We start from the raw sequence: 14,991 nt of genomic DNA on the forward strand, positions 1-14,991 counted from the left end.
CGATTGGTTTTTCTTCACGTTTCGCTGGAACAGACACTCCCCGACCGGCGACTGGTGGCTCATATGGACATTTTCCGGCGACTGTGGCAGCTCCACAGGTGGAAGACGTGGCTGATTCACGTCAGATTGCTCCTGAAGTGGCAGATGAAGTGGCGGATGATGTGGAAGATGAGAGGGTTGATGATGTCATGGATGATGTCAGCATGACTGCAGCAGTTGACTTGAAGACTGCTGATGTCACTGCTGACTTTGCTGCACCTTCTGATGACGTCATGCATGATGTCACACTGGATTCTTGCTTGAAAAATTTGACTTATCCTGTTGCGAATCGAGCTCCAACGGGGTTATTCGTAGGCAAAATTCCATTCTATGCATGTGGAGAATCGCTAGATGATGACAAAATAAGCATTGCTTTTAACATCTCGTCCCGGAAAACTCTTTCATATATTGCCCCAATAAAACATAATGGGGAGGTTGTCGCCCATCCTTGGAAATTGTGCGTGATGGATCTCGACGTTGGAAATCTACTGCAGTTGGATACTTTCTGGAAAAGCGGCCGTATTACCACCATTTGAAGGAATATGCTCACTCGGTATGGCCCTCTTTACGTGAGGTAACAACAACAGTTAATGGTTTTTTCTTCTTTCAATTCAAAACCGTTATTGATATGGAAGAGGTGATAGAAGGGGGTCCATAGTTGTTTCAAGGACAACCAATAGTACTACAGTAGTGGGAATCGGGGATGGCTATGAGAAAATTAAAGCATACACAAATACTCGTCTGGATTAAATTACGACACCTTCCAATGGAATACTAGACAATGGAAGGGTTGAGCACAGTTGCAAGTGGAGTGGGCAAGCCTCTATACCCAAACGCAATAACAAGGGCATGCACGAGACTGGATTTCGCTCGTGTATGTGTGATGATAGACGTTACACAGAAGCTGACAAAACATATCATTATCATGACACCGAATGAGGATGGAGGGGAAACACATGTAAAATTGACATCGAATACGAATGGCTCCCTCCGAAATGTATGAGTTGTATGATGATCGGCCATATGACGAAAGATTGCAAACTGAACAAACCTCTCAAACCTACAAAACCACCTGTAGCGATATACGTGCCAAAAACTAACGTCCCCCAACCACCACCGGCCACTGAAAAGAATAGGAAGGCTTCGAATAATGTTAGTACGGGAGTTGGAGCTTCGACAAATGAGGAGGATGAAAAGCTTATGGAGCATAATGCCTATAAACACAACGATAGGGGTAAGGCAGTGGTTTTATATAATGCTTTTGATGCTTTACATTACCTTGATAACACAAATGAAGCACCTAGGGGTCCTAACACAAGCAGCCCCACTAGACGTGATCCATGTTGAATTTTGCTGTTTGGAATGTCCGTGGGCTGAACAAACGAGACTACCAGCTCGCATTAAAGGACCTCGTCTCTGAATACAGGTTACATTTGTTGGGCATTCTTGAAACTCGGGTTCGTATTACTAATGTCATGCATATTTAGTCGTTCTTATTGCCTCAATGGAAATGGTTTGATGACTATGCCTCTGTTGGAAATCGTATATGGCTTGCTTGGGATGATAATTTATTGGATGTTCATGTTCTTGAATTGGGCGAACAATTTATACACTGTCGTGTCACTAATAAAACTCTCCATGAATCTATTATCATCACAATTGTCTATGGTGCATCTGAGGTGATTGATCGGCGGACCCTATGGAGTACATTGGGGACATTGGCCCTACAATGCACGGATGACCCGTGGCTGGTGGGTGGGGACTTCAACGCTGTCCGAGATCTTAATGAGGTGTGTGGCATATCGGGAGATATAAGGATAGCTATGGAAGACTTTAATACTGGGATTCAGGAAGCCAGGTTGATACCAATGCCTACGCAAGGTGAATGGTACACATGGCACAACTATAGTACGACAGCACGAAGTTTATGGAAGAGACTGGATCGGCTACTTATCAATGATCGATGGCTTGCGAGGTTTCCTACCTCATCATATCATAGCCTTTTACCCCTGACTTCTGACCACTCGCCACTAGTCATTTATGGGGATTCACAGCAACATAATGGAGGTATGTTTCAATTCGACAATTACCTTGCCATCTCGCCTGATTTTATCCCTAGTGTTCAGAATATTTGGCAGCATGAGGTGGTTGGCATGCCCATGTATGCGGTGACACGTAAACTCAAGGCCCTGAAACCGGTCTTCAGACAGCAGAGGAGGAATAAGGGGGACTTAACCCGCAATGTCCAATTGGCGAAGGGATATCTTGAAGAGGCGCAAGCATTGGTGAGCTCGAATAGACAAAATGAGCTCCTCCTTTACCTGGAACATTGTTGCGGATTGTGTATGCAAAAGCGATCAAAATTGAACAAATTATGCTACAACAAAGAGCCAAGATGCAGTGGATGAAGGGAGGTGATCAATGCTCCAGGGTTTTCTTTCGCAAGATTGCTCAGAGACGGGCGATGAGGAGGATTCTTGCAGATTAATGATGAACATGGTACCACACACACGGATCCAGGGGAAGTTGTGCATGAATTTGTATCTTATTATCAGAACCTCTTAGGAGGTAATAGATGTCAAGCATTCGTAGATATTAACTATCTCAGACCTTGGGCGAGGCATATACTATCTGATGAGGAGGCTAGCCACCTACTTTCACCATTCTCACCGGAGGAAGTGAAGATAGCAGTTTTGACATTGCTGAGGACAAGGCTCCGGGCCCTGATGGTTTCTCATCAGGATTCTATAAGGCAGCTTGGCCAGTAGTGGGGACGGAGATTACAAAGGCGGTACTAGATTTCTTCACTACCGGAAAATTACTTAAGCAAGTCAACTCTACACTTTTGGCTTTGATTCTCCTATGTCTGTAAGTGACTTTAGACCCATCTCATGCTGCAATGTTTTATATAAGATCATAGCTAAATTACTTGTCCAACGGTTGAGAGTGGTTTTGGACAAGTTAATCAGTCCTAGTCAGGCAGCATTCATACCGGGACGAAGCATAGGTGACAACATTATGCTAGCCCAGGAACTGTTTACGGGCTACAATCAGGCGCGACTGCCCCCAAGATGCGCATTAAAGGTGGATATTAGAAAGGCCTATGACACAGTTGAGTGGGACTTCCTTGAAGCGACTTTGCAACTTTTCGGGTTTCCATCAACATTCACCAGGTGGTTGAGGAGTGTATTACGACGACCTCATTTTCGATTTGCTTAAACGGAAATCCCCATGGGTTCTTTGCTGGAGCGAGGGGACGTCGACAGGGAGACCCTTTATCTCCCTACTTGTTTGTGCTTGTTATGGAAGTATTGAATTTGGGACTTTCGCAATTAATTGAGCAGGATATGCAATTCACGTATCATTGGAAGTGTGAGCCAGCGAGAATATTCCAGTTGGGATTTGCGGATGATCTCCTCCTCTTCTGTAGAGCTGACACGGACTCTGTTAGAGTCCTAAAGGTGGGACCGGACCAGTTTGCGGAATGGTCGGGCCTCCGACTTAATATTCAAAAGAGTCACCTAATTATCTCCCGATCTGCACTAGAAAGGAAAGAACAGTTGCTATCGATCTTGGGCTTCCAGGAGGGACAACTCCCAATGAGGTACTTGGGCCTTCCTCTAATTTCATCTAGATTATCTATCTCTGATTGTCAGCCACTTTTATCTAAAATTGATGCTCGTATTGCTGGATGGGAGGGAATGTCAATATCATATGCTGGTCGGGTACAAATCATAAAATATGTACTTTTAGCATTAAGCTTGTATTGGGCTTCTGCATTCGTATTACCGAAGGCAATTATTAAGGAAGTGGAGAAACGCCTTCGAACATTCCTCTGGAAAGGCATTTCAAATACAGGATATGCAAAAGTCGCGTGGAAAGATGTTTGCAAACCGGTGGTGGAAGGGGGCCAAGGTATTAAAGATATTGAGATACTCAACCGAGCCCTAATGACAAAAAAATTGTGTGATGTCGTTAGATGTGACCGAACATCTATATGGGTTGAATGGTTGCAGCTTGGACGACTTCGAAATAAATCCATTTGGGCAGTCGATGAGAAGGGAGGATCGTGGAGTTGGAGAAAACTAATGCAACTACACAGCCTTATCCAACCAATGGTGGAGCTGCATATTGGAGATGGAAGGACCTTCTATCTTTGGAAGGATCCATGGCATCACCTTGGACCCCTGATTAGTAGATTTCCACGAGGACCGAGTTTACTTGGACTTGATGAATCTACCAAACTCCATGTGGTTTTGGATGAGGGCCAATGGCACTGGCCCCTCATCACGGATTTGGAATGCCTTCAAATTACCTATGCATTACCCCCGATTCATGGTGGAGAGGATAGAATCATTTGGCGATTCCCGGAAGGGCGACCAACCGCCCAAGCTATATACAAACTTATTCGCCCACCTGGACCCAAAGTAGGCTGGACTTCACTACTTTCGGGTTCGTTGAAGATACCAAGGCATTCATTTATCTTATGGATGGCTATCTAGGAAAAATTACCGACGACAGACAAACCATGGCTCACACACCTTGGAGGATGTATTCTTTGTGATCAGGATGCAGACGAGACATATTCCCACTTGTTCTTCCGATGCCGTTTCAGTAGACGATGCCTTGCAGCCATACGTAAAATTACTCGATTCGCTTGGCCCAACAGAGATTGGGTGAGGGATGTGGAATGGGCAACGAAGAAATGGAGAGGCAAGCATACTATCAATATAGCATATTGAGCATTACTTGGAGCATTTGTTTACCATATATGGCGAGAAAGAAACTCGAGACAATTCCAACAGATTGAGCACCCGGAAAACGTATTGGCTTCCTTTTTTGTCGACGACATTAGATAGAGGATTTTGAGTATTAATCTCTCCAGTTCCATTAGTCATGTGCCCTTTATAGACTATGGTGTATCCCTTGGCCTGTCGAGGGATAACACAATGGACTGTTGTACTGTACTATTTTACTTAATTAAACTTATCTTTACCTAAAAAAATAAGTACAATTTAGTATAAATGGGAAACAAACTTGCTTTAATAAAACTGTGCAAAACAGCTAAATCTTGAACGTTCTCAAAATTCGACGAAACTTGACCCAAACATTGGTCTAAACCTAAGCATTTGTGTTGTATATTTACTAAGCATAATAATAACTACAAGTTAGTATAAAAGGCAAACAAACTTGTTTTAATAAAACCGTGCAAAACAGCTAAATTTTGAGTATTCTCAGAATTCGACGAAACTTGACCAAAATGTAGGTCTAGACCCAAGAATTTGTGTGTTAAATTTCCTAAGCGTAATAATAACTACAAGCTAGTATAAAAGGGAAACAAACTTGCTTTAATAAAACCGTGCAAAACGGCTAAATTTTGAACATTCTCAGAATTCGACGAAACTTGACCCAAACGTAGATCTACGCCCAAGCATTTGTGTTATACATTTGCTAAGCGTAATAATAACTACAAGTTAGTTTAAAAGGGAAACAAACTTGCTTTAATAAAACCGTGCAAAACAACTAAATTTTGAACGTTCTCAGAATTTGACAAAACTTTTTGTTTTTTTTTGGTAAATGTAAATTTCATTAATAAAGAGTAATGGTACAGTACAACATGTGATCATCAAATGGTTTCTCCCTCTACCCAAGGGATACGCCATAATCTATACAATGCTCGTGTACTGACTGACGATGCTAAATCAACGCTAAGAATCCTCTACCTGACGTCATTGATGATTAGGATACTCAAAGTGGCCGGTGTCCATTCAGTATGTTCAAATCTCCTCAAGTTCCTCTCCCTCCATATGTGGTAGACACACGATGCAAGTAGTGTACGGTCAGCGCTATTAATAATGTGCTTACCTCTCCATTTTCGTGTCGCCCATTCAATATCTGTTGCCCAATCTCCATTGGGCCAGTGAAAGCGAATCCTTCTGCGAATCTCATAAAGGCACTAACGACTAAATCTGCATCTGAAGAATAAATGTGGATGAGATTCCATAGCTCCCTCATCGCATATCTGAAGAATAAATGTGGATGAGATTCCATAGCTCCCTCATCGCACAATATGCACACCCCCAGGTGAGATAGCCATGATTTGTCCATGGTAGGTAGTTTGCCAAGGATTGCGAGCCATAAGATGAACGAATGACGAGGAATCTTCAAGGAGCCCGAAAGTAGTGAAGACCATCCTACTTTCGGCTTAGAGTGATCAAATAATCGGTAGAGGGCCTGAGTAGTAGGTTGCCCTTCGTCACATCTCCACACCACCCTATCCTCACCTCCAAATATAAGCGGTAGGTTATGTGTGATCTCCAAACATTCAAAGTCCGTTTGTTTCCCTTTTATACTAACTTGTAGGTATTATTACGCTTAGAAAATTTACCACAGATATTCTAGGGTCTAAATCTACGATTGGGTCAAGTTTCGTCGAATTCTGAGAACGTTTAAAAGTTCGTTGTTTTGCACGGTTTTATTGAAACAAGTTTTTTTCTTTTTTATACTAACTTGTAGTTATTATTACGCTTAGAAAATTTAACACACAAACTCTTGGGTCTAGACCAACGTTTGGGTCAAGTTTCGTCGAATTTTGAGAACGTTCAAAATTTAGCTGTTTTGCACGATTTTATTAAAGCAAGTTTATTTCCCTTTTATACTAACTTGTAGTATTATTACGCTTAGCAAATTTCCAATAAAAATGCTTGGGTCTAGACCTGGGATTGGGTCAAGTTTCGTCGAATTCTGAGAACGTTCAAATGTTAGATGTTTTGCACGGTTTTATTAAAACAAGTTTGTTTCCCTTTTACACTAACTTGTAGTTATTATTACGCTTAGCAAATTTACCACACAAATGCTTGGGTCTAGACCAACGTTTGGGACAGGTTTCGTCGAATTAAGAACACTCAAAATTTAGCTGTTTTGCACGGTTTTATTAAAGCAAGTTTGTTTCTCTTTTATACTAACTTGTAGGTATTATTACGCTTAGAAAATTTACCACACATATTCTTGGGTCTAGACCTACGACTGGGTCAAGTTTCATCGAATCCTGAGAATGTTCAAAAGTTAGCTGTTTTGCACGGTATTTTTTTTGGTAAAAGTAAGTTTCATTAAGTAAAAATGGTACAGTACAACAATGTGGTCCCCAAATGGTTTATCCCTAGACAGGCCAAGGGATTCGCCATAATCGATATAAAGCACGTTTGCTGACTGATCTAGTTAGTGTGATGCTATGGATTCGCTATCTAATGTCCTCATTGATCAGTAATGCTATGGTGGTAGGCGTCCTCTCGGTGTGATCAAATCGTCTCAGGTTTCTTTCCTTCCAAATGTGGTATACACATGATGCAAGTAGTGCTCTATAAGACATGTTGATGATGTGTTTACCCCTCCATCTCCGTGAAGCCCATGTAGTGTCATCTTTCCACTCTCTATTGGGCCACAAGAACCGTATTGCTCTTCGAATTTCTGTGAGACATCTTCGACTAAATCTGCATTGGAAGAATAAATGTGCATGTGTCTCTGTCATTCCTTCATTGCATAGGATACATGGGCCAAGATGAGCAAGCCATGGTTTATCTGTCGTAGCCAACTTGCCTTGGATGGCAAGCCATAGAATAAATATGTGACGTGGGATTTTAAGTGATCCCGAAAGTAGTGAAGACCAGCCTACTTTCGGTCCTGGTGGGTCGAATAACTCGTAAATAGCCTGTGTTGATGGTCGACCATTTTCAAATCTCCAAATTATACGGTCTTCCCCTCCAAAAATAGTGGGTAGTGCATGTGTGATCTCCAAACACTCTAGATCCGTGATAAGCGGTCACTGCCATACTCCTTCATGAATCACCGTGCTGAGTCTGGATGATTCATCTAGTCCAAGTAGCCTTGGTCCTCGTGGGAAAGAGTCACAAAGAGGGCCAAGGTGGTGCCACGGATCCTGCCACAAGAAGAAATTCCTCCCATCTCCAATCCGGTAGTCCACCATAGTTCGGAGAAACATCCGTAATCGGAGGATTTTCCTCCATCCCCATGAGCCGCCTTGGTCCGTAATCGTCCATATAGAGGTGTGTTGTAGGCGTCCCTAGTACAACCATTCAACCCAGATCGATGTCCTGTCGCATCTAATGACATCACATAGTTTTTTTGTCATCAATGTACGGTTCAAGGTACTGATGTCCTAAAACCCAAGTCCTCCCTCTTCCTTTGGTCGGCATATATCTTTCCACGCAACCTTGGCATAACCACTATTCGTCGTTCCCTTCCACAAGAAAGCTCGCAATCTTTTCTCAATTTCACTAATAACTTTCTTCGGTAATATAAATGCCGATGCCCAATGAAGACTCAGTGCTATAAGTACAGATTTAATAATTTGTACTCTACCAGCATAAGATAGAGTGGTACCTTCCCATCCAGCAATCCGTTTGTCAATCTTCAGTAATAGTGGACGGCAATCTGCAATAGTTAGTCGAGACCATATAAGTGGTAACCCCATATACCTCATTGGAAGAACCCCTTCCTGAAATCCGAGTAGCGCCAACATCTCCTCACGCAATGCTTGCGCTGAACGTGAGATAATCAAGTGGCTTTTCTGCACGTTCAGTCTGAGACCCGACCATTCGGCAAAACGATCCAGACCTGCTTTGAAAATTCTTAGAGAGTCCATATTAGCACGGAAAAATAATATCACATCATCCGCACACCCCAACTGAAAGATCCTGGCTGCCTCGCATTTGCAATGATAGGAAAATATCTCCTCTTGATCAATCAACTGTAGGAAGCCCAAGTGTAGGACTTCCATCACAAGCACAAATAGGTAGGGTGATAAAGGGTCACCTTGCCGAAGTCCTCTGGCTCCTCGAAAGAATCCATGGGGCTTCCAATTTAGCCCTACAGAGAATGAAGGTGTTGTCACACACTCTTCAATCCACTTCACGAAAGTAATAGGGAACCCAAACATCTCCATGACTACTATCAAGAAATCCCAATCAACTGTGTCATATGCCTTTCGGATGTCAACTTTCAGAGCACATCTAGGAAGTAGACGAGTCTGGTTGTATCCCGTAAATAGTTCCCGTGCTAGCATGATGTTATCTCCAATGCTGCGTCCCAGTACAAATGCCGCTTGGCATGGGCTGATCAGTTTGCCCATTATCACAGTCAACCTTTGGACAATGAGCTTTGCAATGATCTTATAAAGTACATTACAGCATTCTATGGGCCGAAAATCACTAACCGTCATAGGGGAATGTACTTTTGGTATGAGCGACAAAAGTGTAGTATTTATCTCCTTTAGAAGTCGACCTGTACTAAAGAAGTCCAGTACTGCCGAAGTCACCTCTTGTCCAACTATAGGCCATGCTGCTTTGAAGAAGCCCGATGAGTATCCGTTCGGGCCTGGGGCCTTGTCCTCAGCAATGTCAAAAACCGCCTGTTTGGCATCTGCTGGTGTGAACGGTAATAGTAAAGCGGTAGATTACTCAGAATGTGCCTAGCCCACGGTCTGAGAAACCAAATGTCAATACTTGCTCTTCGTCTATCTCCTCCTAGCAGGTTTTGGTAGTATGTGACAAACTCATTAATAACTTCTTCTGGATCAGTGCGAGTGGATCCCTGGTCATCGTTGATCTGGAAGATCCTCCTTGATGATCTTCGTTGGGCAATCTTCCGAAAGAACACTCGGGAGCACTGATCACCTCCCTTCATCCACTGCATCTTCGCTCGTTGATTTAACATAATCTGCTCCAATTTTGTTGCTTTGGCCAGTACGAGTCGACAACAGTGTTCTAGTTGTATGTATAGTTCATCTCTCTTTCTTGAGCTAGCAAGTAATTGTGCTGCTTCAAGAAACCCTTTCGCCATTTGGACATTGTGCGATAGATCCCCTTATTCCTCCTTTGCTCTCGGAAGATTGGTTTCAATGCTTTGAGTTTGCGTGTCACAGCATACATAGGCGTACCAATAATGTTATGTTGCCATATATTCTGCACACTAGGAATAAACTCAGGTGAACGAGCGAGGTAATTATCAAATGGGAACATACCGCCATATTGCTGCTGCCGGTCCCCATTTAGTACCATCGGTGAGTGGTCTGAAGTGCGTGGTGTAAGGACCGAGTAGAATGTGTTAGGGAACCGTGCCATCCATCTATCATTTATCAACATGCGGTCCAGTCTTTTCCAGAGGTTCCGTGGTGTCGCACTGTGGTTGTGCCATGTGTACCACTCTCCCTGCATGGGTAGTGGTAGTAATCCTGTATTCTGAATGGCAGCATTAAAATCTTCCATAGCTATTCGGATATCCCCTGATGTGCCACATACTTCGCTGAGGTCGCGAACTGCATTAAAATCCCCTCCAATCAACCACGGGATATCAGCACACTCTATCGCTAAATTTTCCAGGGCATTCCATAACTCTCTCCTATCAACCACCTCAGTAGCTCCATAAGCGACAGTAACAGCGACTGACTCATGAATTGCATGAATATTAACAAGACAATAGATAAATTGCGTTCCACATTCAACCACATTAACATCAATAAAATTATCATCCCACGCTATCCACACCCGATTATTAAAGCAAGTTTGTTTCCCTTTTATACTAACTTGTAGTTATTATTACGCTTAGCAAATTTGCAATACAAATGCTTGGGTCTAAAGCAACGATTGGGTCAAGTTTCATTGAATTCAGTGTACGTTCAAAAGTTAACTATTTTTGAACGTTCATAATGTATATAATTTATAATTATTAAAAGGGAAACAAATTTGCTTTAATAAAACCGTGCAAAACAGCTAAATTTTGAACGTTCTTAGAATTCGACGAAACTTCTCCCAAACGTTGGTCTAGACCCAAGCATTTGTGTTGTAAATTTTCTATGCGTAATAATAACTAAAAGTTAGTATAAAAGGAAAACAAACGTGCTTTAATAAACCGTGCAAAACAGCTAAATTTTTAACGTTCTCAGAATTCGACGAAACTTGACCCAAATGTTGGTCTAGACCAAAGCATTTGTGTGCTAAATTTGCTAAGTGTAATGATAACTACAAGTTAGTGTAAAAGGGAAATAAACTTGCTTTAATAAAACAGTGCAAAATAGCTCAATTTTGAGTGTTCTCAGAATTCGACGTAACTTGACCCAACCGTAGGTCTAGACCCAAGAATATGTGTGGTAAATTTGCTAAGCATAATAATACCTACAAGTTAATATAAAAGGGAAACAAACTTGCTTTAATAAAACCGTGCAAAACAGCTAAATTTTGAACGTTCTCAAAATTCGACGAAACTTGTCGCAAACGTTGGTCTAGACCCAACCATTTGTATGGTAAATTTGCTAAGCATAATAATAACTACAAGTTAGTATAAAAGTGATACAAACTTGCTTTATTAAAACACTGTAGAACAACTAAATTTTGAGCGTTCTCAGAATTCAATGAAATTTGACCCAACCGTAGGTCTACAACCAAGAATTTGTGTGGTAAATTTGCAATGCGTAATAATAACTAATAATTAGTATAAAAGAGAAACAAACTTGCTTTAATAAAACCGTGCAAAACAGCTAAATTTTGAACATTCTCAAAATTCGACGAAACTTGACCCAAACGTAGATCTAGACCCAAGAATTTGTGTTATAAATTTTCTAAGCGTAATAATAATGACAAGTTAGTATAAAAGGAAAACAAAGTTGCTTTAATAAAACCGTGCAAAACAGCTAAATTTTGAGCGTTCTCAGAATTCGTCGAAACTTGATCCAAACGTAAGTCTAGATCCAAGCATTTGTGTGGTAAATTTTCTAAGCATAATAACAACTACAAGTTAGTACAAAAGGGAAACAAACTTACCTTAATAATACCGTGCAAAACAACTAAATTTTGAACGTTATCAGAATTCGAATAAACTTGTCCCAAACGTAGATCTAGACCCAAGCATTTGTGTTGTAAATTTGCTAAGCGTAATAATAACTTCAAGTTTGTATAAAAGAGAAACAAACTTGCTTTAATAAAACCGTGCAAAATAGCTAAATTTTGAACGTTCTCAGAATTCGACGAAACTTGTCCCAAACATTGGTCTAGACCCAAGAATTTGTGTGGTAAATTTGCTAAGCGTAATAATATCTACATGTTAATATAAAAGGAAAATAAACTTGCTTTATTAAAACCGTACAAAACAGCTAAATTTTGAACGTTCTCAGAATTCGACGAAACTTGACCCAAACATTGGTCTAGACCCAAGCATTTGTGTAGTAAATTTGCTAAGCGTAATAATAACAACAAGTTAGTATAAAAGAAAAATAAACTTGCTTTAATAAAAAAGTGCAAAAGAGCTAAATTCTGAGAGTTCTCAGAATTCGACAAAACTTGACCCAAACGTAGGTCTAGACCCAAGAATTTGTGTGGTAAATTTGCTAAGCGTAATACTAACTACAAGTTTGTATAAAAGAGAAACAAACTTTCTTTAATAAAACCGTGACAAAATAGCTAAATTTTGAACGTTTTCTCAGAATTCGACGAAACTTGACCCAAACGTAGATCTAGACCCAAGCATTTGTGCTGTAAATTTTTTTTTAGGTAAATATAATTTTCATTAAGTAAAGTAATACAGTACAACAAGGTGATTTGCATTGTAAATTTGCTAAGCATAATAAAAGGAAAATAAACTTACAAATGCTTGAAGATGCAGATGATGCTAATAGGGGTCCTAAAGCAAGCAGCCCCAAGTATGGTGATCTATGTTGAATATGGCAATTTGGAATGTGCGTGGCCTGAACAAGAGGGACCATCAGCTTGCAGTAAAGGATCTTGTGGCTGAGTTTAGGTTAAATTTCATTGGTCTCCTTGAAACTTGAGTACGAGTTAATAATGCTTCTCATATTCAGTCATTTTTATTACCTCATTGGAAATGGTTTATGAATTATGCGTTGACGGGTAATCATATCTGGATTGGTTGGGATGATAATTTTCTTGATGCTACTGTGGTTGAGTTGAGTACACAATTTTTACACAGTCATGTCATTATCCGAGCTCTTCAGGAATCAGTTGATATTACTGTCATTTATGGGGCTACAGAGCTAGCGGACAGACGCTCACTTTGGGATTCACTTAGTACAATTGCCATCCAGTGCGTGGATACTCCGTGGCTAGTCGGAGGTGATTTTAATGCAGTACGTGATCTCAGTGAAGTCTGTGGAGCTTCTGGTGACATACGGCCTGCAATGGAGGAATTCAATTATTGTATCCAGAATTCCGGATTGTTACCTCTACCCATGCAAGGAGAATGGTACACGTGGCACAATTGTAGTGCAAGTCCACGTAATCTATGGAAGCGACTTGATAGGATGCTCATTAATGATACATGGATTGCCCGATTCCCCACATCCGCATATTTCAGCCTCACCCCACGTACCTCGGATCATTCACCACTAGTGTTATGTGGGGATAGACAGCAACAGTTGGGAGGTATGTTCCATTTTGACAACTATCTTACCCTCTCACCAAAATTTATTCCCAGTGTACAGAATGTTTGGAAACATGATGTAGTTGGTGTACCGATGTATGCGATAACTCGGAAACTTAAAGCATTGAAACCAATCTTCCGGGAACAAAGGAGAAATAAGGGAGATTTATCGCACAATGTACAGTTGGCAAAGGGATTTCTTGAGGCGGCAAAAAACCTGGTTAGTGCAAACCGGCAGGAGGAAGTATTCTTATTCTTGGAGCACTGTTGTCGGATGGTTTTGGCCAAAGCAGCGAAGCTCGAACAAACCATGTTACATCAGAGAGCAAAAATGGAGTGGATGAAAAATGGTGATCAATGTTCTAGGGTGTTTTTTCGCAAGATTGCACAGAGACGGGCAACAAGGAGAATTTTGCAAATTAATGATGAGCACGAGATCACTCACATGGAGCAGGAGGCTGTTATCAATGAATTTGTATCTTATTATCGTATCCTTTTGGGAGGACAAAGACGATGGGACATGATTGATATTCGGTTCCTCAGACCGTGGGCTAGACATCTGGTGACTGAGGATGAAACCAATTCTCTTTTATCACCATTCACCCCCTCGGATGTCAAAGAGGCAGTGTTCGATATTGCAGAGGATAAGGCATCGGGTCTTGATGGGTACTCGTCAGGCTTCTTCAAAGCTGCCTGGCCGATTGTGGGAGGCGAGGTTACGAGGGCAGTGTTAGATTTCTTCACTACCGGGAGGCTCTTGAAACAAATCAATACCACAATATTGGCGCTTATCCCGAAGGTACATTCCCCTATGTCCGTTGGTGATTTTCGACCTATTTCTTGCTGCAATGTCCTCTACAAGATTATTGCCAAACTTATTGTCAAAAGACTGAGTGTGGTATTGGAAAAAGTCATTAGCCCATGCCAAGCAGCATTCGTTCCTGGCAAAAGTATCGGAGACAATATCATGCTAACTCAGGAACTTTTTGGGTAAGTGTAATTTTCATTAAAGAAAAGAAAGTATAGTACAACAGAGTCCCTCTTTAGGCGCTTCCCTCGACAGGCGAAGGGATACGCCACAGTCTATACAAGGCACATGTGCTAATAGATCTAGGAAGCTTAATACTGAGTATACGTTGTTGAACATCTTCTACTATTAAGTTGGCCACTACGCTCGGGGGTCTCTCCTCGTGCTCAAAACGTCTCAGGTTTCTCCCCCTTCAAATATGGTATACACACGATCCAAGAAGGCATCGGTAGGATATATTGATGATGTGCTTCCCACGCCATTTTCTTGCTCCCCATTCAACATCACTGACCCAATCCCTATTAGGCCACTGGAATCATACAATGCGCCGAATACTACTGAGGCATCTCCTACTAAATCTGCAGTGGAATAACAGGTGGTTATGTGACTCCACCATGTCTTCATTGCACAGCACGCAGCACCCAAGATGGGAGAACCATGGTTTATCCGTCGTTGCGAGCTTCTCCAGGATAGCTAGC

General features: G+C 41.5%; 1 protein-coding gene across 1 annotated transcript; it reads left to right on the forward strand.

Annotated features, from left to right (window-relative positions):
* Nucleotides 1–1,062: 1,062 nt before the first annotated feature.
* On the forward strand, nucleotides 1,063–9,727 carry LOC148789156 (uncharacterized). The gene is made up of 5 exons (XM_088877889.1): nucleotides 1,063–1,284; nucleotides 1,527–2,324; nucleotides 3,213–3,954; nucleotides 9,391–9,492; nucleotides 9,636–9,727. Exons 1-5 carry the CDS (start codon nucleotides 1,063–1,065, stop codon nucleotides 9,725–9,727), a joined length of 1,956 nt encoding a protein of 651 aa, XP_088734015.1.
* Nucleotides 9,728–14,991: the final 5,264 nt, after the last annotated feature.

This window comes from Sesamum indicum, linkage group LG2 (assembly GCF_026168435.1).
Source record: "Sesamum indicum cultivar Baizhima isolate 11 linkage group LG2, ASM2616843v1, whole genome shotgun sequence".
Taxonomy (NCBI): domain Eukaryota; kingdom Viridiplantae; phylum Streptophyta; class Magnoliopsida; order Lamiales; family Pedaliaceae; genus Sesamum; species Sesamum indicum.

Coding starts and splice junctions, on each gene's coding strand:
- LOC148789156 (XM_088877889.1), top strand. CDS start 1,063: ATGACGAAAGATTGCAAACTGAACAAACCTCTCAAACCTACAAAACCA. Junction 1,285..1,526: donor ACGATAGGGGTAAGGCAGTG/GTTTTATATAAT, acceptor ATGCATATTTAG/TCGTTCTTATTGCCTCAATG. Junction 2,325..3,212: donor TTGAAGAGGCGCAAGCATTG/GTGAGCTCGAAT, acceptor AACATTCACCAG/GTGGTTGAGGAGTGTATTAC.